At 49.4% G+C, this 24,407-nt stretch overlaps 1 protein-coding gene across 2 annotated transcripts in view; it reads left to right on the forward strand.

Moving 5' to 3' along the window:
• The first annotated feature begins 1,234 nt into the window (after positions 1-1,234).
• COL5A1 (collagen type V alpha 1 chain) overlaps positions 1,235-24,407 on the forward strand; it is a 160,318-nt gene continuing 137,145 nt past the window's right edge. For both annotated transcript variants that reach the window (XM_054220676.1, XM_054220677.1), the window contains exon 1: positions 1,235-1,589. In XM_054220676.1, coding sequence (XP_054076651.1) covers positions 1,490-1,589 — 100 coding nt within the window. In that variant the 5' untranslated portion in view covers positions 1,235-1,489. The remainder of the gene's footprint in view (positions 1,590-24,407) is intronic.

Here is a 24,407-nt window from a genome sequence, read left to right on the forward strand (position 1 = left end):
TAAGGGAGAGGGTTGCATATGGTGGTTTTTCCTTCTCTGGTCTCCACATGACCTGATTTTGGTTTTGTTGAGGGCTCTATAGCATTGTGTGCCACCTTGTCCTACAGCCTGAGGTCTGTCCTCCTCTCCTGGGACCTGAGGGAGGACACTTCTGGAGGAAAGGGTCTGGTGTGGGGAAGTCACACCAGTTTTTATTGTTTTATTTACAGTACTGTTCTAATATTGCTGCAACACAATGCCAGAATGAGTAAAATCATTTAAAGTTGATGTTTACCAGTGTGATGCATCAGCCATCACTGGTGTGCCAAGGGGATTGGTGCTTGGCGGTGTAGTGAGAGGAAAAGCAATGGGAGGGAGCAGAAGAGCGCTGGGGTTGCACCCTGGGACAAGCTGTGCCTGCAGTGAGGTCCAGCAGCGCTTTCAGCCCTGACTCTCCTCCTTGCCTGCCTGCCAGAGGAGGGTTTTGCCACCCCCAGCGCCCAGCCAGCCTGGCAGGGGCTGCCACCTTCCCTTTCTGCTCCTTGGAATCGTAGAACTGCCTAGGTTGGAAGGGACCTTCCAGATCATCTAGTCCAGCCGTTGACTTAACGCTGACAAAAACCATCACTAAACCATGTTGCTGAGCACTACGTCTACCCGTCTTTTAAATCCCTCCAGGGATGGCGATTCCACCATTTCCCTGGGCAGCCTGTTCCAGTGCTTGATAACACTTTCAGTGTCGAAATTTTTCCTAATATCTAATCTAAACCTCCCCCGGTGCAACTTTGTGGCCGTTTCCTCTTGTCCTCTCCTTCCTGCTTGCACTTTTCCCCTTTGCATGCACGTTTTGCAGCAGCCTCAACTTTTTTTCCTTTTTTTTTTTTTTTTCTTCCCCCCACCAAATCCTTGCATTTTTTTCATGCTTCCACGCGCCGCGAGCCCTGTCTCCCTCGGGAGTGGGAAAGAACTGGGAGGTGGGAATGGGGAGACAACTCCGGCTGGGGGTAATTCCCGGGGGGGGGCCAAGGGGAGGATAACCCCGGCTGGGGGCCGGGGCCGGGGCAGCCCCGCAGCGTTCAAACTTGCCGCGGGGCCGGGGCGGGCCGGGGGCCGGGCTGGGGGCTGCACCGCCCGGCCCTGATTTGCTGCTCGGCTCCGAGATTGACAAACTCTTGCCTTGGGTTTAAAAGAAGGGGAAGGGAAAAGAAAAAAAAAAAAAAAAAAGGCAAAGAAAAAAAAAAACGGGGGGTGGGGGGAGAGAGAGAGAAAGAAAAGTTTTTCGCTGCAGGAGCAGGCAGGGGCCGGGAGTGAGCGCGGCGGAGCCCCCGACAGCCCTCCGCCCGCCCCATGGCTTTATAAAGCGGCTGCTCTCCGGGGGGGGCTGGCGGGGGGGTCTGAGCTCCTTTTCTTCGCTTGTGTGTGTATATATATATATATTTTATATTTTTTTTTCCTCCCACTCTTTCCCCCCCCGAATTGTCCCGAACTGGTGCCCCGTTTTTTGTGGACCATGGATACGCACACGCGGTGGAAAAGGCGCAGTTGGATACGGAGCCGGTCGGTACCCGCTGCCCTGGTGCTGCTGGGTGCCCTGTCCCTCGGCCGGGCAGGTAAGCGACCCCCGAGCACCCCCCGCCCATCCCCGGGGCGCCGAGCCCCGGTTGCCGCGGGAGGGAAGCGGGTGTCAGCGGGGCCGGGGGGGGGGGGAACCCTGCGGGTGGGGAGGGCGAGGGGCTTTTTGTGGGGGGCAAAACGTTTGTTTTTTGCTTTATTCAATGCATTCCGGCGGAAAAAAAAAAAATCACCACCCAAAACCCAACCTCCTTTAGCTGCCCGAGTCTGAATGCCATTTGTCAGGGGGCCCGTAAAAGGGGAAAAAACTTAAAACAATACTTTATTCGCCTTGCTTTGAGCAGAGCTGCCTGTTGCTGAGCTCGTTTTTCTGGAGCAAAAGTCAGGATGTGTTTCTGGAGGCTGTAGTTCTTTATAGATCTGCGGGTATATATACGTGAATATATATTTAGTCGACTGGAAACCTCTTGTCTCGCGTAGTTCCTCCTCCTTGAGGAGAAGAAACTTTTTGTCCAGAAGTAATTAATGTGCTCTCCCCTCTGTGCATCAAAGCGGCAGATTTCGGTACACAAAAGCTTTGCAGCCGCTTCTGCTCGCGACCCCAAGGCGATCTCTGCCCCCTCTGCCTTGCCAGCCCCGGTTTGTTGGGTTTCTCCCCAAAATTGTGGCTGGTGAGCGTGGCAAGAGGAAGCTCTGTGAAGCAACCAGATGTGCAACAGCACTAGACATGCAGCCAGGAAAAAACCAACAACAAAAAACCACCCTGGAATGTCATTTTTACAATCATGCAAGAGGGAGACTAAGCACTTCATTTCACTAAGTGGATGCTTTGGGTTTGAGTCTGTTCCCAGAGCTCTGCTTTCCGAATGTCTGTCTTCCCTGGGTGGGCTCCGAAATGCCCGAGCAGGGCAGATGGAGCCGTGGGGGTCTGCTGGAAAAGTTCTCGCTGTGTTTTCAGGGTGTTTTCTGAGTTTGTAGCGGACACTTAAAGGCACGGGTGCCCTGAGGTCTTTTCATATTGTGTTTCAAGGGAAAGACTAAGAAGCGGTTTGTTGGCAAAGCTGGTTTTTTTTGCAATCTGAAAAGTTAAAAGTAGATGGAGTTCTGCAGTGTAACTTGAGAAACCGAGGAGCGCCCCGAAGAGCTGAGCTGTCTGGGATTCGGCTTTCATGCCTGATTTCTGGGGGCTCTGGGTATTTTTCCCTGGGAAGCCCAGGCAGCGGTGTTTGCGCGGTTGTTTGTATGTTACCGGGACAAATGCACGTGGGATTCTGTCTATAGCAGCACGATTGTGACTTATTGTAGTTTCTACGTTCTTAAAATGACCTTAAGGGGGGGAAAAAAAAAGGTGGGCGTACGAGGAATGCTTTCATTAATGGTTTGCTTGCAAAGCCTGAGCAGGATGGAAAATAAGTTGCTAGCCGATGAATAAAACACCTCTAGAACATCACTGTGGGAGAAGTTAACGGCGGTTGGACCTGCCACGGGAGTGTGCGTTGTACTGCAAAAATCCCAGGCTGTTAGAGCAGTTCTCTGGCTGCTGGGGTGATTCTGGCTCATCTTGAGCTCCCTCTTTGCGCAGGCAGCTCGTCAGCCGCTCTGTTACTTTGTGTTAGTTGAAAACGGAATTATTACCAGTCTGTCCGAATGTTTTAATGGTTTCGGAGCATGCTTGGGCTTTTTACTTGTCGGTCGTACATCCTTCAGACAGCTTGGACCTAAGACCTAGCTCCTCTTGGAGTTACTTGGTAACTTTTCTGGAAGTTCTGGGTCCAGCTGTGGGCTGCAGCTGGAGGGAGCGGAGGGCTGGCCGGAGCCGACGCTGCGCTGGCTGCCTGGAGAGCTTCTGCAGGGCCGATGTGCAGCTCCAAGTAATGTCTCTTGAAGCGAAAGGCTTTGAGTTTTCCTAATGAGCCTCCTAATAGGACATCAAATAATTTGAATGAGGGAGGAGTCGGATTGGGACTGCTGATGGCATTGACTAATGCTCTTTATAGCTCTTTTTTTTTTTTTTTTTTTAATCTTTCCAAGTTTTCTTTGGTTTTATTTCAGCGCAGATTGTTTCTGTTTCAGTTTCATTTTAATTGGTTTCTCTGGATGGGGAGAGGTGAATCTTCTCTGTCATCTTCTCCACGAGCGGATCCATCAGGTGGCCCCAAAGAAAGGGGGAAGAAAGCGAGCAGGGAGGGTTTCCAGAAAAATAGAGAAACCGCAGTGTCAAAGGCGACACGAACTGAACTGCCTCTGAACACTGCCCTTCCAGCTCACATTTTCCCATATTTTAACAGATGATGTCACACAAAAATCTAACCCACAGACAAAGTTGGAATCTGCTTCTGCTTTTACAAATCCCTATAAAATTGAATCAGGTTTCTGGGTGAAAATTTTTGGAAGCAGCCGTTTCCTTTAGTGGCAAAGAGAAGTGTAATAAGAATATATGGCATGCCCTTTGAAAGAAATAAAAATGCTGGAAATTATGAAGTATCCTGTTACCATCTGTTGCTTCTCTTCTTGGCTCTTCCCCAGTCATCTAGAACGAGCTAAAAAAAAAAAAATAAAATCTTTATCCAGCCAGTTAGAAGTGTTTTGTTTAATATTTTGCCAATCAAAAGTGTTGATATTGTTTTACAAGAAGAAATATGACTTTATAAGTCTGGAATTGATGGCAGATCTGATTTCCAGTGTAAAATCTGGATTATGCTGTCAATGCGTTGCCAGATTGGAACAGGATTTAAAAGCACCCAGCTGTCGGACGTGCCCCGTCCAGGGGATGCAGTAAGAGGCGCTCAGCTGAGGTAATGCATTATTCCTTCCATGTAAGCTGGGGTCAAGATGAAAACTCTCTGCAGACCGTTCCCTTCGAGGTGGTTTTTGAAGGCTCCCCGTAGCCGTGCTGGATGCGGGAGCTGGTTTCCGACTCTCAGTTGAGTCTGGACCCCAAAGCTAACGGGAACTCTGGTCCTCCGGTCCGAAGCCTCGCGGTGTTGTCTGGGCAATCGTTTGTTGGGGACTGGAGAAATCCTTTTTCATCTCTGGTCTTTAGGGGTAGCTCTAAGGCAAAAGCTGCTGGAGAGTTGCTGATTTTTTGGCGTACAAAAAGGGACAGGAGTGTGGACTTGCCCGCTGGATCTCTAATACTGGATCTTCACGTGTAAAACCTCTTTTTAAGTGCAAGGGTAATCCAATAAACAAAACCGGCTTGGTGTTACTCTGCGTGCAGACGTAAAGTGTGTCCTAGGACAAACAGGGAGGGACTGTAAAGGGGATGAGCATCTTTATTCTAGATGGGTGCAGTCCCTGCCCCTTGTGTTTTGTTGGAGGTGGACTTTCCAGGTTCATTCCTCTTGAAACGTAGAGGAAATCTAACTGTAGGTTTCTGTCTCGTGATAACTTGCAGTCGGATCATAGCGTCGTAGGGAATGTGCTAATACTTATCGCAATCCTTTGGGGTCTGGCTCGGTAGCGTGGCTCCTGCCCCGATCTCCCACCTCTGCTGCGGGAGGGTGATGCGGGTGAGGAGGCGCGAGCCTTGTTGAACTGGGAATACCCTACTGGTGGTTCCCAAGAGAAGTTAATTTGAGTGCGTTTCTCCGTATGTACGGTACCAGCAGCTGCGCTCCGTGCGATGTGCAGCGTAACAGTTTTAATTCTTGACGTAGCTTTTCTTTTTCTCAGAGCTCCAACGTGAAAATCTTTGCCTCTGTTCCACAGGGCCAAACTCTTAATGGCACATAAATGTCCTGTCATCAATCAGTAGCATGTGCCCAGTCGCTTTTCTTCTAACGCCAAAGATGAGGTCTGGTCTGATGCTGTCTGTCCATCCCTCATTTGGTGACTCCAAGTTCCCCTGTCCGTCCTGCAGCCTGGTCTCAGGGTGTAGGCTTTGAGTATGTGCTCATATACTGTATATATGTATATACTTCTTCAGGTGAGCCAAAGTCTGGCAACTGGTGCCGAGAAGCAGAAGGTGCTGCTGTGACACGTGCCACTAACGCAGAGGTGTTTGTGTGAAGTACCATTCGTTAGATGCATGTTAGATAAATCTGAGTTTTGTCTGGACGTCAGAAATAAATCTGTGGGAGTACTTTCCAGGAAATTCTTCTTCGGTCTGAGTTTTTGTGGTTTGGTTTTTTTTTTCCCCTCTTCTGTAGAGATAAATTGGCAATTTTTTTAACGGTTAATTTTTGTCTCATGCCCTGGCGCTTTGACACGCTCCCAGTGTTCTCCCACTATCTGGGCGCTGGGGTGCCACCCTTCCCGGAGCGGGCGGAGGATGGATGGCCAGGCGCTCTGTGTTGACATGGAAAACCTCACACTTGGAAGAACCGCACGGAGCGACGCTGCGGTGGATGGTTCCGCACCAGCAGACTGAGGATTCGGGGCTTTGTGGCCCAGCAAACCTACAAGGGGCAATGAGGGGAAGGTCAGATGGTGTATCTAGGGTAGAAAAGTGCTCAAATGAGGTATCGCCGTGGTGTTTCATAGGTTTGCTGTTTATGTGCATTTGCGTGGTTGCCTGTGGATACGTCTGGAGAATGGTGGGAGCTGAGAGGAGCGGGGAGCTGAGAACCCCTGGGGTTGCTGGACGGCAGCGAACGCTGCAGGTGCAGAGATGGGTCTTGGACCTTGCTCAGACAAATGGTGGCCATGTCACGGGTGGGACTGTTTGGCCTTAAAGGACTTCCAAAGGGTCTAATTAAGGCCGTCTCTGTTGGGCTGCTGGTTGGCACTGGTGGCGTTAGACAGTAAGGACCGGTCTGCGTACGCCGTGGTTTGGGGTGGAGGTGCCCAGGTCCGGAGTGATTTGGGAAGGGCAGTCGCATTTGGAGCTCGTGCTCTGCTGTCGTGTGAATTGACTTTGGAGTGCAGCGGCCCCTAAGATGGGGGAAATCCCTGCTGCGTTACGAGGCTAAATTTGGCACTTCGTCATGAACGTACACACTCACCCACGTATGCTCTCGCCTGGTGTGTTTAGCAGGAGTCTCACCCTCAGGAAGCTGCTATCATTCTATAAAACTAATTATTTTGCAGAGAAAGGTTTAAAACATTATTTGGGTTCTGCTGAAAACACAATTATAACTTTTCATTGCCTAGATTTTGGTAAATGGAAACTGCTGTTTAAAATGAGAGAAGAATTTTGTCTGGGAAATAAACCAGGAATGGACCAGAAAACACACCTCAGACTTTATTGACGTGGAGGAAGACTTCTTCCACTCTCCGTTCTGTGCTTTTTATCCAGTGTAGGCTTCTACTCATCGTCTGCCTCGGAAAGCCCCGACTCTGCTTCAGGTCTCTGATCCTGCTACTGTTGGGGATGTTCTGGGAATGCTGAGGCCTGAAACAGTCATCTGCTGGAATTGGGTCAAATTCGAGATCGGCAGGATTTGTCCCACAGTAGAAGTCAGTGTCACCACAAAGGCATGTGCGCACACGAGTTGTGCTGCTTCTGCAGTTCAGTTTGATGCTCTCCGCTGGTTTCCCTGTGCTATCGCCATAGGTCCTTAACTTTTAGCTTCTTTTTAGTATGGAGCGCAACCACCTATCTTGGATATACGGCAAGTCTTGTATGAGCAGTAGGACCTGGTACTGGCATGGCACTGGGAGACACTGTCCCCACAAAGGGGGTTCCCCTTGGATGGGCTGGCGTGGTGGGGAGCCCCAAGGGAGGGCTGACGCAACCGAAGGCACCGTTCCTCCTCCGCCTCCTTCCCTGTTCTGATGAGATGTGGAGGCTTCTCTGTGCTTGGTTATGTTCCTCTGGACTGCTCGGTGCCTTTTTTTGGCTCTTGTTATTTTTATTTGGATTTCTCTCTGGTTATGACCCTTTTGGAGTACAGCCTTGGGGCTGAGCTATGGGGCACAGAGCTACGGGGAATAGCAGTCTGAAGATGCTGGTAGGTCTTTGTTCCCTGCTAATGGGGTGGTGGCTTTCTGGGGAAGGCCTTAGGAGAATTTTTTTTTTTTTTTTTTTTTTTGAAGGGAAACCCCTCCAGGTGGACACTGTCTTCTGCTTTCTGGAGAAGGCAGAGCTTTCACATCTGTAGCAGGAAACGGTTTTGTTGCTGGAGTTTGGCTGCTCCCCGTTAGCTGAGCATCAGCAAGACGTAGCGGTGTCCTGAGCTAGCAGCTTTGTTGTGTGGCTGTGGGTGCAAATCTTTGACCAAAGCAAGCAGAATTGAATTTTCAGACCCTTAAGATTATTTTTTTTTCCCCAGCCTCCTGGTGTTGCCTGTCGCCTGCTTACCCCTTCAGCTGGTGTTGATGTAGGCAGTGTGTTCCCTCTCTGCTGCCCTCCTGGATGGCTTGAGAGAAGTTCCATCTTCTCCCGTTGCAGCCTGGCCTTGCTGCATGTCGTAGCTTTTATTTGTACTAGTTAAATCAGAGCTCATGTGACAGGTTTGCAAGCTGGCAGTTTTTCTTAAAAATAAAATCAACTAAACCTTTGTGTGAAACAAATAAAGAAAACCCCAGTATGGGAAGAATGACCAAAACCAGGGCGGGGGGAAGGGAAGTTGGGACATGAAAGAATGGAAAAACTTTGTTAAATTCTAATGTTATATGGAAAAAACTTAGGTTGGCAACATGGTATAATTAGCCACTGGGTTACCATTGGCAAGTTTCAAGGCTCTTGAAATGAAGCTTAGCACTGAGTGAACCGTCCAGATGATGCCGTGGTTTCTCTGTGGATGTGTCTGGAAAATCTTTAGTTCTAAAATAAATAAATGAAGGAGCTGCACAAAAGGCGTTTTTGAGGTTGGTTGCTCTGAGTCTGGGCTCTCTCTCTCTCCAGAATCCAGCAGGATTCTTAGCATCATCTGGAAGCTTTCACAATGTTGAGAGATGTCGTTTTTTTTGAAGCTGGGAAAATGGTGTTAATGTATTTACGATGCTGGAGTTTTTCTTCAAGGCTGTGTAATAAACTGGAGAGGAAAATAAGATCGTTTTGGGACTGAATGAGCGGGGTGAGCTCCATCAGTGCTTGTCCCTGACCTCTGCTGCAGACTTTCTCGCAGCCCTCGGGCGAGTCTCTGTGTTTCCCGTGCCCTGGGGCCGGATCCTGTCTCCCTGCATGGAGCCTGGCATCGAGGTGTTGCTTTAACACAAATGTAATGCTGATTTAGCAACGAGATGTGTGTTTTCAAGAGTCTCTCTTCATCCCTGTGCCTCAGGTTATGTTAGTGGTTGCGGTCTAAAAGTTTTCTACTTTAAAACTGCTTTTGCTCTCTGGGATGGCAATTCCCTGTCTGGCAACGCTAGTGCCTCACGTTGCAAATCCAGAAGGTTATTTGGATTTTGTCTTTAGATTTGGACAGATTGCTTGCAGATTGTATGAGGGGGTACAATACAGACCCCCACGCTGTTAAATTGACTACTCTCAGGACTTTGAAGCATTAGATGTATAACTGAAATCCAAAGCCGGTTGAGGATGTCTTGGGGCAGCCACACGCGTGCTTCAGTTTACTTGGAAGAAATCCCTTTGGAAGGGGGAGGGATGGAGATGGAAGTGGTGGATCCTGAGGCTGGGTATCGCTGCGGGGCTTTGCCGTGGGCAGGAGCAGGGGGCACTGGGGTGATGACATTCAGCTGTTCTGCCGATGCAAGACAGTAATTCCGGTGTATTTCGTTGCCGAGTGCTCTGCCCTTATACAGGCTGTAGCCTAAGTGCGTTCATCCTGATGGGTTTGGTTCGATTTCTTGAGGCGTCTCCCACGCCTGACACCCTGTTCCTCCTGCCCTGCTGCTCTGGGTTCACCGGAGAAAGACGTGAAGTTGGTCTTAGCCTTGCTGTGCCCAGGGACAGCTTTTCCATCGATCTGAGCAGTGCCTGGATGTCACCCGAAGGAGCTTGGCGCCCTGTTTTCCTGATGAGGGGTGGGGGGGTGTGCTTGGGGCACCTCTTGCTCTCCTTAGGAGGCCGCAGCTTGCTGAAGATCCAAATGACCTGCCTGGCTTAAATACAGCTAAATCCTACTGTTAGCTGGGATGACCCTGCGTGCCATCCCTGCCGGGATCAAACTGTGCATCTGCAGCCAGGGAGATGCTAATTCTTTCAGAGTAAATAAAGTAATACGTCTTTTTTCCCTGGCTGGGGTTTTAAACAAACTGTTTAAAGTCCTTTTCTTTCCTCGCCTTTCTGCACTTCCCTGCTATAACTTGCGAAGGGAACACGGGGAGTTTGCGGCTCTGCTGGAAATGCCGTAAGAGGTTGATGGGGGGAAACTCCTAGAGAAGGGAGGTCACCAAGGGGTCTGCTGGAGCCCCTGCTCGAAGGGACTGTCAGGCAGTTTTAGTGGCCAGATTTAGAATTTCATTTGCGTGTCAGCTGGAGTTTCTATTTTTTGAGTGTGGGTACACAGGAAAGAGCCGTGCTTTGGCTGAGCTCGCGTATCCTCACGGGGAGCCTCGCTGGCCTCCTTTCCTCCGCTGTTCCTCCCTCCACCCCCCCTTTTTTTTTTTTGTTTCCAAGACAATACTTAAGTAAGAATTCATTGCAGCTGAATTCCTGGAGATGACACTGCCAGTTTCCCAGGATCTCTTGTGCTCCTGCAGCATTTTACACAGTGATTTTTATTATTTTTTTTTTTAATAATGGTAGGGTACAAGCTCATTCAGCTGCAGCCCTCAAATGTGAATTAAGCGGTGGGTTTGTGTGGTCTTTGAGGGGGCTCATCCTCGATGTGCTGGAATGAGATATCTGCTCTGTGCGCTCTTGTCTGCGGCAGGGCAGAGATCTGGTCCGAGGGCCGCAGTTCACCAGCTGAATAATGGATGCATTGTTTGTATGCCCTTATTTCCAGCTTGCACCATTAAAAGTGAATAGAAAGGTCAAGGAGATGAGTCACTGTGAATACAAGTGTCATTCTGCTCAGAAGAAATGGAAAAAAAGGAGCTTCCAAGCCAGGTGTTTCAGCTGGTGCCAAAGAGCTCTGTTTCGCTGTACTTTCAGGGAGTTACAAGAGTAAATCTCAGCTGAGATCTGCTGAAATGTTCAAGCACCTAAAAGTTAGAGAGGGGCTGGAGCTGGGATTTGGCAATTGTAGTTGCCAGGGGCTCCGAAGGCAGCTGCTGCTGCTGGCTGTGTGCAGAAAATCAGGGTAATATTCTGGAAGCGTTGGGCTTGTTGCTGCTGCTGTTTTGCAAAACAAACAGCCGGAGCCTGTAGGGTTAGTGAGCTCTTGTTCTCAGCTGCTTTATACACCCAGTGGTACCCAGAAAAGGCTTGTCCCCACATCGACGTGGAGATGCTAATGCTCAGGCAGGCTTCTTTCCTCCAGCACTTAGAGTAAGGGTTAGTAATGTTGTGAAGGTGCTGTCACGGGACAGTACCACCCCTTGAAATGCTAGTGCTGAAAAATGTGTTGACCTTGAGCCACGGGTGCCGCCGGGGTCCCGTCTCATTCCCACACCATCCTGGGGCATGGAGCTGCAGCGCTGGAGCAGGGTGATGGGATGTGAGAGTCCCCAGGGTGCCTGGAGGGGGAGCATGGACCCATCCCCTGCCCTGGCCCTAGTAAATGCCCAGTTGCACATGAAGCTTTCTTTAATTTCCTGCCCCAAAGCTCCATTCGACGAGCCCCAGGCAGCTGGTTAACCACACTGGCAAAGGGCTGGAAACAGAGATGTGGCTGGTGGGTTGCACGTGTGGCAGGGGAGCGGCGAGCTCCGGATGGGCTAATGCCAAGTGGGTGGGATAGGATGGGGAGTTGGCCAGGATTTTCCTTTAATTGGTACTGCTGGGGCAATTTCCATAAAAGCAGCAGTGGTGGCCAGGAGGCCAGAAAACAGAAGCCAGTTCAGAAGTTGTTAATGCTTTTTTTTTTTTTTTTAATAGGGTAGAGCTTCTGTAAGTCATGGGCTCCTGTACCTATGGGTTTCCTTTTTCACGTGGCTGAAACACCCTCCCTGGGGGTTATCAGCATTTTGGCTAATTGCTCGTCCCCGTCCTGGAAAGGAAACCCCCCCAGTGCGTTTGAGAGGCTGTGCTGTGGCAGACACCCCTGCGGATTGTCTAGTGCTGCTTTGGTATTTTGGCAGAATACAAATCCTGAGAGACAGTACATAGAAATATTTACATTTTTGATTTCTAGTCATTGGATTTTTCTGTTCTGAAATCATTCCTCTGGTGCAAAAAAGAACTCCAAGCTTCAAAGTCGTGATTTAACCTCCCCATCAAAATACACCTTCAGTAGAAAAATCAAGCCAACCATTTTTCTTGCCCATCTAATGTAAGATTATTTCCATAAACAACTTTGAAATGAATTTACCAGTGTAGTTGTGATGCAAGGTGGCCAAAAAGAAATCACACGTTCCGTTTGGTATCAAATGGCTGGGAACCTGGACCGTTTTGCTGGAGATGCAGTAGCGTGATGCTGACCCAGGGGTGTCGCGAGGCAGGAGTTGGTGGCTTGTAGCTCACGTGCATGGAAGGACTGTGCCTGGTTTGCGCAGTGAAGCGTTGGGTCTAGAACCCTTGTGTTGGTATTGCGTGGGAGTTGAAGACTTCTGCAGACAGAATGATGGGTCGGTGGGTTTGGCTGCTGTAGGTAGGACATGGCTGCTGGCCACACGAGATGCGTGTGACTCCACGGCTGGACATGCCCCTTGGGGAGGATTCCCCTAGAAGATACGAGTCTGTCCATCCCCCGGGTACTGCATCTGTTCCCTGACCGCGGGCTGCTCAGCGTCTCATCTTGGAAAGCTGTCGATTCCTTGAAGGATAAGGACTGCTCGCCTGGAGCCCTGCGGCCGCAGATGCTTTTCTTGATGAAGATGATGTTTTCTTGATGTTTTCTTTGTTGTTTTTCTCTTGATCCTGTTGGGTATTCTGCTTTTTGTAACGGGGAGGGCAGATCACTCAGAATCCCCTCATCGTTTCTGTGCTGCAAAAGCGACGTGAGGGCGGGAGGAGGAAGCGGCTTTCATCCTGGTCACTGCCTTTGGCACATGCTGGCGAGTGCTCATATAGGAAAACTGCTAGGAATGTTCTCTCGCAAGGGTTTGCAGGGATCGGGGAGAGGCATATTATCACGTCTTGTACACTTTGGGAGAAAGTCCCTCACTCTGCCTCTCTCAAATGTTCAAATTAAAACAGTCTGTCTTTCTGCAACTGTTGGATGCTTTCCCTGCTGACCTCAGGAGCTGGGACCGGGAGGAGGAGCAAAAGGAGCCCAGAGTTTATAACTGGCTCTGGCTTTTTTTTTTTTTTTTTTTTTTTTTAAGCTTCAGTCCTGATTCCCTGCAGGATGCAAACCAGAAAAACAATAAGGGCCATATCTGTTCGGGGAAACATCAGTTTTCCCAGTGCTCTGTAATTAAAGAGCTATATCAGGAAGCAGCGAAGCCTTTATGCACTGGGGGCTATTGTCCTATAGGACTATGCACAGAAAAGGCAGCAGGCGCGATTAACCCCGCTGCCAGAGCCGGCTCGGAGGGTTAAGTCCTCTGCAGTGTCGCACCATCTTTTTTTTTTTTTTTCCTCCCCCCTCGACATTTCCACATTCCCACAGCAGGGTCCGACTGTGAGATGTTCCCTGGGAGCAGCGCTGGGCCCTTTGCTCCATCCAAGGGGAAGGCGAGAAGCCGCGCAGCCCTCGGGAGCCAGCGATGCCCAAGGATGCTGGATGCGGCGCGTTGTACCCAGCCTCCGCACGCAGCCCGGGTCCCTGCTGAGGGGATTCCTGGGCACCAAGGGGAAAGTCAGCCCTGGGCAGGGGCCAGGGTTCTCGGTCCGACCCTTCGGCGCTTACACGCTGAGTTTTGTCTTGGCCCAGGGCCCCGTGGCTGGGCAGAGACAGGATTTTTTTGGCTGCTTGGCTGGGAGTCCGGCTCTCGCCGCGCTGCACTGTGTCAGGAGTCCGTCCACGTGGAGCTACAGGTGGACGCGGGGCTGGGACACAGCTCCTGCTGATCTCGGGAATTCAGGCAGTGAAGTAGGATAGCGTCATCAGGCCTAAATCACAAAACCACCCTTGATCCCTTCTCCACCGCTGCTCTTCACTTGCTGCCTTCACTGCCCACAGGCCTGCATTTTTTTGGCAGTTTATGGAGCGTTTACAATACTGGTTGGGATGCAGCCTAGGAAAATGCAATGTGATTTCTTGTGGCAATAGGGAATAGGCTTGGATAACTGCAAGCTGACTACGATTTTTTCCTATGAAATATGAACCAGAACGAAAACTGGAGCTTGTTTTGGGTGTGGGAGTGTCTGTAAAGACTTTTGGGTTCCTCATTTGAAGGTACTTAAAAATTCACACTAATCAACTTAGAGATGCTCTGAAACGTTCGGAGTCAGAACATCAGTTAAAGATGTTCTGCACATTTAGAGTAACTGAGTAACCCAGCACGCTCCGCTCCCTGCAGCTCCCTTCTCCAAAGCCTTGGCCAGACAAGCCGGGGCCCTCCTTGCCCTGGGGACACTCATCCCAAATAACGAACAGCCGCGCTGCTAAAATGAGCACGATTTCTGCAAGCCTGGAAATAGCTGAGCCTCTGCTGCCTGAGCAGAGCTGGCCAATTTGTGGCCTGAGACTAAGCTTTTTATGGATGAAGCTGAAACATCTGCTTCTGGGGGAGTGAAATCCGCCGCATCTTTGCTTTAGCTCATGTGGCCTCTAAGGAATCCGGGTGGGATTTGGGTCCTGATATACCTGTCCCTGCTGTGGCTTGTTGGGTCGAGTTGATTATTTTTCTGATGGTGGCAAAAGCCCAGCCCCAGAGTATCTTATAGGAAATGTTAGTCAATGGAAAGGCTGAAAATGGATGTGGGAGATGCGGGGGAGCTTCTCTGAAACCGAAATGGGCTCTCTTACGATGAGGACTGAAAGCTGCAGATGTGCCCCAAGAAATGTATTTGGGGGAACAGCTCTGTTTCCACACTCTTCTTTCCATTTTAGCGAGCGACGAATGATAGCGGAGGGGGTGTTAATGCAGGCAGGTGTGTCGTGCCTGTGCAATGTCAGTCGACACAGGATTAAATAAGGCATGTGGAAAATTCTTCTAGGAAGTAAAGTCTAGTGAGAAGTAATCATCGGAGGGCTTGGGAGGTGAAATAACCTGCTCTAGAGGAGCCCCAGTCCTCATCTGTGCCCCTGGAAAGGAGCCGAGCGATGGATCAGCGCTTGGGAGGGAGGTGGCGTACTTGGCACGGGTGAGGCCGACACCGGTGCGAGAGCATCCCGCAGCGTGGAGAGAGCGGCTCTGCACCCCAAACCATCGTGTATAAAGCTTCCCAGAGGGAGCAGAGGAAAGGATGGATGTGGGGCAGGAGCTGCTCTGGAAGGCAAGACGTCAGTCCCTCCTGGAGGAACTAATGCTCCCCCAAAGTTTGGGTGTGAGAAGCAGAAACCCTTTTCCTTTGTACGGAGGGCTGCAGTAGGGTTATTTTAGATGTTTGCAGAAACAACAGAGCTGAGCCCAATGGCAAGAGTGCAGGGCTGGGGAATGGAATAGTCCACGTGTGCACGGCGGCTCCGGCGTTGGTGGAGCTTTTCGTATAGGCTGGTTGGTCCTGGTTAGCGTCCCACTCCTGTTTCACGCCACCAACCTCAGCAACTCTTCATCTAGGTTTATGGCTGCTTTGAATTGACACAGTGGTGAATTTGACCTGTAATATCTTGTTTTTAATATTAAATTATTTCAGTCTATTACGCATGTAGCTACGGACTTCTCTGCATGCACTTGGAATGGGCAGAAGGGCAGGAGGAGCCAGGATGGCACTGGGTCCTTTCCAGACTGTCGGGACTTTGAGTCACGTTTGTAGCTGCTGACGTATTTTCTAGGATGTCTGTCTTAATGGCAAAGTGAATGTCTCCTCCCTTCTCCTTGCCCTGAAAAAGATATCTCGGCATGCTAATGAAGGGAAGGGGAACATGTTGTGAGTGACCTCTTTGCACTTTTGTAAGGACAAAATTTGTTTTCCTGTAGCTACGGAAAGTCTGTCTTCCCTTTGAGTAATAAGTGAGGGCATATAAAATGTACACAGATTACTTTTAAGCTATCGCGTATACCGTAGTACAAAGTACTTCGTATATTGCTTATTTTAGCGATGGAGAGAATATCAAGCACGCTCCATGTGTAAATCAGTCTTCTCAAAATATACTGATAGCTCTTGGCATTTGCCTTGTCCCAGTTTCCCAAGCATTTCCTTACCTCATTTGGCTCCTTCCACTACTTAACATGCCTCTTGCTCATCCGTATGATGAGTGGCGCTGGGCTGCTGTACTTGTCTGCATGGGTTGATGCCTTGATGTGTCATTTACCTTCTCTCTCTGTATGTAAAAATACCAAACATTACTTACACACGTTTACGAGTGGATGCACAAATGATTGGAAGTGTCAGCGTGCACTTTTCCAGATGGTGGAAGCGTGTTCCTTACTTCATTTATTTCAAATGTCAAACTCAATGAAATTAATTACTACCAGACTTGAACTGAAGTGACGGGGCGCTTCTTGTCTCGGTTTCACCAGGGTGAGGTGAAGCCGCACGCTCCATCGCGGGAACAAGCCAACGGGACTTGAAATGCAATTATGAAGCTGCGACTCCGGGGCAGTGTTCAAATCTGGATTTGCAGCAGGATGGCCGGTCTTTACTTGGTTTCATGGGGGAAGCTGGGTTTGGTCATGGTAGGGAGGGATGTCTCCTGGGGAAAGAATAGCTTGGTGAGAGAAAGACTAACTTTGTCTTGGATTTCTCTGCTCTGCATGGCAGGAAGGCAGCAGCTTGCCTGGGAAGGGCCTTGCTGTTGCCCTGCTTGTGATTGCAGTGCCGGTGTCCTGGTGCTCCCCAGCATCTCTCCTTGCGCTCCAGTGAGCTCTAGGTCTACCCTTAATCTTTTGTCCTTCTACTTTATCTGCAAGAGGATGCTGGGTTTTGTTGTTTTGGGTTTGTTTTTTTTTTATTTTATTATTCGCACAATGACTGGTAAGTTCTCAGGCTCTTTGGGGACAGGAATCGTAGAAACACCGGAGTTGGGCAGGGTTGTAGAGAAGTCGCTCTCATCAGATGGTGGCAAAGCTCCAGGGGGTGGGTGTTGGATTTGGGTGCCCAAGTTAGAGCAACGGAGGAATGAATTTCAGCTTAACAGTTCTCTGAATGAAAGCTCTGGGCTCCTGGCACTTCTATAAAGTGGGATGGGTGAGTCTCGAGACATTCCTGCTGAAATTGAAGGAGTAATGGAAAACACAGCTCTTGGTCACTGCTGTTGTCCCGGCCCTGGGAACTGCAGAGCTCTGGGGAGTTTCTCGGTATTTCACGCAGGCGCCGGCTCGGGAGCGGAGCTGAGGCTTCATCCACAGCCTTAGAAACAATAACTGTACATGTAATTTTGAAGTGGTTTGTTTCCATCCCGCATTTTGCCTCACATAAAAAGAGAGCATGTTCGTTTAAGGGCTTTTCTAGGTAATTCCTTCTAATAATCCCTGGCATTTCTCAAACACCCTTGTTCCTCTTTTCAGAAGATACCGTGTAGCAATTACTTAAGCAGATTGCCGGTTTGCCATTTAATTTAGGGAAAGAGCTGCTTGATAATCAGAGAATTTCTAACGATGCCTCATTTGGGACTCCCCCGTTTTTAACCTGGTGGTCCCTGTGCCTCGCGGGCTGTTATCTGGGCTCCCTCCTCCTCAGTGGCCGCTTTTCCCAGTGTCTCTCCCAACACTGTTTGTGAGCCCTCCCTTGCCTACCATACCCGGAAAAATAAACAGCCCCGTCTCCTTTTGCCCTCTATTGTTTCTCTCTTTTGTGCTAAGTACAGTAATGCCTCTGAGCTACCCCAGGGCTCCTGCGTTCCCATGCTTCCCCATCCCTCTCACAAAGGACCTCTTTTCTCCCTGCCTTCTGGGTGTCGGGGCTCTGCAAATACATGCCAGCGACCCTTTGCTCCGTATGAAAATAGCCCCTGCCTTTTTGTAGCTGTCATTTATGTTTTTGCTCCTTTAATTAGACTTGATCCTGCTTGTATTTTCTTTTTTTCCCCCCGCTCGACCCTTCTTTTAACTGCGGGAAGTTTTTGAAAAGTTTTTTCAGCCCCTTTTCTACCTGTGCATACCCAGCCGTGCTGGCTCACAGAAGTCTCCTCTCTTTGGATTAAGTTGGAAGGAACTTTAATTGCAAGGCTCCAAACTTTCCCAAATATTTCCTACTTCTGTGTCGTAAGGCTCCCCTGGGATGGGACCGCACACTTGTAGGTCAGATCATCCTGCCGTCTGCTTTTGCCTAAAGCTGGCAGCTCTTTGCATGACTCCTTCATACTTGCTTCCGTGGGTATTTTAATACTGTTGTCATCTTGAGTTTGAAATATTCTTACTCAGTGGCATCTCCATTCATCCTGGCTGGCTGCTTTTCAAGGATCGTGTCCAAACAAAGGACCTGATAAGTTCTTATGTGCCGACTCTCATGTGCTGAGACTGTGGTTTTCTTACGTGTAGGAGAAGGATTTTTCCCTGCAATGAATTGCCCACTTCTGTTAGGATTTGAGCAGAGTGATGCTGATTTTACACCACATGAGGATCTGCTCTGTGGTATCCTGGTTACTGACAGCTAAGCTGTTCTCCCACCTCATCAATATCTCCTTAATCAAAATCCCTCTTCTGCTGCTGATCAAAGCTCTGGCCTTCGCACAGGCACGGACTTACCTGGGAAAACAGTTCCAGCTCGGTTTTCAGTGACTACCCCGGAGCACAGGCTGGAGGAGCAGCCCCCAGCCACCGGGACCCCTTTGTTGTCCCCAGCCGTAGCCCGGCCTGTCCTGTCAGCCAGCTTGCCTGGAACATCTCTGCAGCTCCAGCTTCATCCTCTGCCAAAGTTGCTGCTTCTCCCTCCCTCTGCCTTCAGCTCCTCAGCCGGCTGTGCTGCTGCCTGGGCTGGTCCCCGGGATGGCTGCTGGCTGGGATGGGGACTGGAAATATTTTGAAGGCATCTTGGAGTCGGCTGTGCTTGCAGAGCATCCTTGGACCTCCCTCTGCTTTCCGAAGGGCTCTTTCATTCTGGTGCCTTTGCCTGGGTGCTGCTTTTACTTGTTTCTGAGTGCAAAGGTGCGCTTGGCGGAGGAGATCGGTGTCTGCTGTTTAACCGTGGTGCTTTCTGAAGTCCAAAAAAAAAAAAAGAAGCCACTTTGAGATGCTGCGTGATTTTTTTTTTTTTTTTTTTTCCCCAGGAGAAAGAACCAGAAAGAGTTTGCCACAGACAGCGCTCTGCTGTGCAGATCAAGGGCCTGAAAAGGATTCTCTTTCTTTGCAGAAACACGAAGAGGAATAAGGGAGACAAAAGTAGTTTGGGAACAGAAGTGCCGGTTGCACTTGCAGCTCTGCTGGAATGCGCCCAGGGGTTAGAGGATGGAGTAGGGAAGGAAGAGTGAGCCTTGCAATGGTGAGAAGGGGTTTCCAGCGTGCTGTGCTCTGAAAAGCAGGGGTGTTTCTTGGCAGAATCTTGATTTATGAAATGGAAAGAAGCAAACAAATAAATTCCTCACTCAGGTCTGCATGCGAGTGGCTCGGGCGGTTGGGGTTGCCCGGCTGGGGTTGGAGGTGGCCAAGAGCCGCTTTTTGCAGACAGTGCGTGTGGGCAGAGTCCTGCCCCATGAGCTCCTCTGCTGGAAACAGCCCGGGGTATTGTTAAAAACTGGTCCAGGGCAGTAGGGCGGGTTGGTGGCCACGCTCCAGGGATGATGGACACGCCGTTACCGAGGGGCTGCTGGACGGCTTGGGCGTTGAGGCAGGTTCTCAGCCATGTGCTTGGGGGGAAGGTTACGATGCATTCGGGACTGAAGAGTAGTGGCAGAAAAAAAAATAATCCAGTTTAAAGCTTATAAAACACATGCTTAATTAACATTTAATGGGTAATGTAAGTAATTAAGGGGAAGTTTATCGGTTGGTCAAGCCAGCATGGTTCGGTGTTCAGAGCTGCAGGTGAACTGTCTCTTCATCTCTCAGACTCCTGTGACCTTACTCAAGGCCACTGGTATTATCCTGCTTGTGATAAAGGAAGAAAATAAACTTAACAAGAAATGCTGTGAGCCTTTAAAACAAATAAAGGGGATAATGTCAAGGTAAATGTCTCACGCTACAGAGAGAACAGTTTAAAAAGTGGTTAATATGTCAGGGTATTGATTTCTCTGCTGCTTTTTACTCACCTAGGTTTTTTTACCTGCTGCATTTTTGCAGCCTTTGGAAGGGTGAGAGCGATGGGGGCTCCGCTTGCCCCCTGTAGTTAAGGGACACGGGTAGAGTAGGCATCAATACCGATCTGCAGTTAGTTCTAGCTGTGCTGGATCCGTCGCTTGAAGCCAAAGGGGCTTCAGGGGCTGCAGGAGCCGGAGCCTCTCGCCCTCGGGGCTGCCGCAGGTGTCCGAGGCTGCTGCGTTCGGTCTCGCTCGGGCGTCTCTGCGTGCTGCGACTGCGTTGCTCAGCGTCATGTAAAGGAAAGCTTGTTGTGCCGTGTTCTCCTACGCAAATTTATTTTTTTGATTACCCATCTCTTAGGGAGGGATTCGCCAGCTTATCGCCTCGCCTCAAGTAAATTGCCACTGAACAGGTTGGGATTGTTTGAAAGCAAAGTAATATCCTATTCCTGAGTGGGAACAGGGCTTGGGAGAGTTATGTGGGGAGCATATGGCTGCGCTCGGCTTCTGCAGCAAAGCCATTTTGTTTAGAAAGCTGGAGTTTAGTTGTTTCCCTTTAGAGAATTCAGTTGTCTGATTGAAAACTAGTTTTTCCGGTATTAGCAAAAACAAAAAGCAAATGAAAAAAGCCCAGGTTTGAGTAGCCAGTATGTCGAGGTGTTATTCTTCTGCACTTCACTGGGTTTAAATGGAGTACGCCCGTGTAGTTGGGAACGCAGGACAATTTGAGAAGCATTTTGTTCCTTGATAAAATTCCGAATTACTTTTCAAATTTAGCACCCTTTTAGGTTGGGGGACATCAGGAGAGTTGGCCCTGCAGTGAAATTAATCTTTCAGCATCTCTTTAATCTGTTTTCCGGTTTTAGCCTGAAACGTGAGGAAGAGTCTGTATTTGGGATTAAAACTGCATTTCACTATCTCTGGCAGCGAGACTCAATTTTCTTCATCTTTGATCTTTTCCTCAAGCAGCACCAAGACTTTGTTTCATATTTGCTGTTGTATCTGACCCCTGCTGGAGCTCTGAAACGGCTCAGATCTGGATGAATCATCACTCTTTATACCAGGAGTCCCTATGTGTCTTCCTTCTTTATTGTTTATTCTCCCAATTCCCCCTAAATCCACGCTCTTGGGTTTCTGCACTACGTGAATTACGATCTGAAGAACAAGTTCGCTGGCAACCCATGAGGGGGAAACCTGTGTTGAAGGAGGACAATGCCTTGCCGGGCGTCCCTCTCCTGCCCACTGACCATGACTGAAAAGGCGGAGAAAATAAAGCGTGGTGGGAACGGCCGCTGCCTGTGCAAAGGGTGGGCTGAGTTCCCCTGCAGAAGTGTGAAAGGAGGCCATTAATCCCACTGGCTGCCTTTGCCAAGAGCCTGCACGTGCCACCCTTTATGTCGCCCTGTTTGTTTGGGGCTTTATTTATTTATTTATCTTCTTTCCCTGCCTGGGAATGAGCATTTGCCCAGCTGTCCGTCAGGAGCCGGGCGATGGTGGTCTGATGGGCTCGGCATCCCGCGGCTGCCAGGCTCTTGGCTGTCTTCTCCCACGGCGGCGCTCGCCCCGCGGCAGTGCCAGCACCTCTGCCGTCGGCCAGGCTCCTTCTTCGCTGTCACTGAAGTTAGTTGCTTGGAGCCAGAAGTATCATTTCCTGAAAGCGCTCCGGGTAGGATATGGAAAAGCATCATTTTCAGCAGTCTGCAAATATTACAGGCCTGACTGATCAAAGTTGTGATTGAGCTCTTGAAACCTCCAAGTATGATTAAGAGGTCATGCCGTGAACCAGTTCCAGACAACTGAAAATAACCTTCAGACTGCAATTGACCTCTCCCAGATGCTGAGGCAAAGCAAGGCTGGTTTTGGTCGTAGTTTTTTCTTTTTTTTAATTTTTTTTTTTTAATTTTTGCTTACAGCCTGAGAAAAGACGTCCTGGAGGTAGAGCTACTGAAATACAAAGCCCTTTTCTTGCTTACAGAAAGAAATGGCCCGCTGGTCATCACGCTAGCTGAATATTGCATAGGGAAATCTTCAGTGGCTTCCGTTCATTAGCTGGAAAGGAATCAGTAGAGGAAAATATATTTTCATATTTTTTTATTGGTGCTTCGGGACTGGTTCACGGGAAAGTTACCCGGTATTTATTATCTACCCTTTTACTAGGAGGGAGCACTAATTGCTTTCTTGCTTGAATTAAATGGGTTCACAGCGATTCGAGTTCTCCCTGCGAATGCAAATACAGAGGGGTCACCTTTCCATCGGGCTCCACAGGAACATCCAGCAGAGACTCGCGTTTGACCAAATAACCAGTGATGAGGGTCTTGGCGCCACCTCCTTATTCTGAAGGTAGCAGATTCCAAAGGCACCATTTTCTAGCTTTTTCCTCTCTTTGCAGCTGCCCTGGGGGTAGAAAGATAAATAGGGGTGGGTGAGAAATTTTTCTTACTGTTTTAGCTTAACTTTACAGCCCCAGATAGCTTCATTTCTATTCTTTCTCAGTCATGCTCTGATGGATTGTCTTGCTTTCAGTAACTTGCATCCCGGCTCAAAAGGCCTCAGGAGCCCAATAAAACTGTGAGAAAAGAGGAGGAAAAAGATATTCGGCAAGTGATTATATACTTCAGCCATCCATTGCCAGGCATCAGCTAGTGGCATGATGTGGCAGTGCCTGGGGGGGCGAGATGACAATCAAAGCCCTGAGCTGCGTGTGCACAACCAGGGTGGTGGCCAGGAGCGAGTGTGGTCACTGCTCCCTCCCTGCGTGCTGGGGGTGTTGTGTCTTCTCCTCTCTTATCTTAGAAGATTTGGCAAAGTTGGAAGGGATTTAGGAACCAGCAGCTGAAGCAGTGATGGATGTTGAAGGCTGGACTCGCAGGGACTCGTTGAAACACGTCAGTAAGGGAAGGTCCTTTCCAGAGGCGCAGGAGCCTGAAAGGATTTCGGTGCTGAGCTTGGCTATTTGCTCAGATAGTGAATTTGAGGAAAAATTAGGGAAAAGAGGCCATGTAGAAGTCCTGAAGGACCTGGTTTGGTGACCTAGCACAAAGCACAGCTGGAAAAGTGCCCAACAGGACGAGTGCCTGGGCAGGAGCCGGGCTGCAGAGCAGCAGATCCCTTGTGCCCTGCTGTCCCCAGCGCTCCTGCCTGGGCCGCGCTCCCTGTTGATTCAAGGTCCCTGGAGGCACCTGAGGTGGTGTCACCAGTTTGGATCCTTTCCAGCAGTGGGAAGAGGCAATTTTAATAGCGGGATTGATGATAGGAAGCCTGCGTGTACAAGGAGCCCCAGGGATCTCCAGCGGCGTGAGCTGGAAACGTGCACAGAAGTGACTCGGAACAGATCTCAGTTGTTTTTTACCGCAAGCCGGGGGTGGTTTTTCTTATCTTCCACTTCATCGGTATATTTGAAACCTCACCTTAAAACTGGGTTGTGCGCATTTTTGTTCCTAAAGACCACCACAAGTACCTTGGCATGTGCTTATCTCTACTTTTCCATGCTAAGTGGGTTACTTCTTCATTATGTTTGTATGCTACAGCAGGACTTCAGAATTGAGGTCAGCTTTGCTGGGTTGTCTGTGTGCATTTGGGGAAAGGCTTGTCCCAGAAAGCTAATATGTAAAGCAGAGATGCAGAAAAGCGCCCAGTCCGGTGTCACAGCGTGGTGCTGGTGTTAGAGCTGGGAAGGAACCAGGCACGAGCGGGCATTTTTTCCAGGAGACTTCTTACCCGTTGCCCATCGATTTTCCATTTCCCCAGCACGCAGTCAGCCGGAGGCAGAGCCATCCCTCCTCTGTCCCAGAGACAGTCCTTTTCCTGATGGTCCCCTTTCCCGATTTCCCCAGGAGGGCCGTGAGGTTCCTGGTGCTGCCCATGGCTCAAGTACCACATCTCCCTGTCAGTGCTGCTGGGAGAACTCGCTGATTTTTAGAACTGTCATTGGCCCCTAATTAGAGGGTTGATGCCAAAGTAATAATAATAATAAAAGCTTCTTTATTTAAAACAAACCCATGTGAATAATTATGTAAATATTTGTCTGGGCCAGTGTTAGTTTGAGTCCTGGGAAAGCTTTTTGGATGGGTATCTTGGATATTTCTTGTTAGCTTTTATAGTAGCATATTTCAATTTAGATGCTATCTTTGGGTTTGAGTTGTCCTTCATGTATCACGGAAGACCTGAAATGACATCTCAGCTATTAAGTGCAGCAGATATTTCCAAGAACAGCCAATGTACAAACCACATGGTAACCAGTTTAATAGGAAATATCTAAAATATCTGAAGGAGGGTGGGGGAAATGACCATGCAGCTGTGAACCAAATTTTCTAAAATCAGTTCTTGTCGCTGCCACAAAACACCATAGTGGCAGCTGTGGGGTTCGAGCAGAGGAACCCATGATCTTAGAGGAATGTTGGTACATGATGAGCAAAAATCCATCATCTCCTTTAAATCAGCTCCTGGAACGGTAGTGGGAGGTGGTTTCTGGTGGTGCTTTGCCGCTTCTGGGAGCGTTTGTGTCCCATCACAGGTAGGACGGAGCAGGGAGGAGGGGGCTGGCGGTGGGTAATTAGCTCCTGTTTGGCTCCTGATAGCAATTGGTAATGGAGATACTGCTCTGAGTGGATGGAGGGGGGTTAATGGATTGGCTTTCTCCCCTAATGACCGTGGGTCAGAGATCACAATGGTCGGTCAAGGCTGAGCAGGAGTTTCTTAATGTTACCCTAATGCCACTTGATGGGCTCAGTTAACGGTGAT

The sequence above is a fragment of the Rissa tridactyla genome, chromosome 14, assembly GCF_028500815.1.
Source record: "Rissa tridactyla isolate bRisTri1 chromosome 14, bRisTri1.patW.cur.20221130, whole genome shotgun sequence".
Lineage (NCBI taxonomy): Eukaryota > Metazoa > Chordata > Aves > Charadriiformes > Laridae > Rissa > Rissa tridactyla.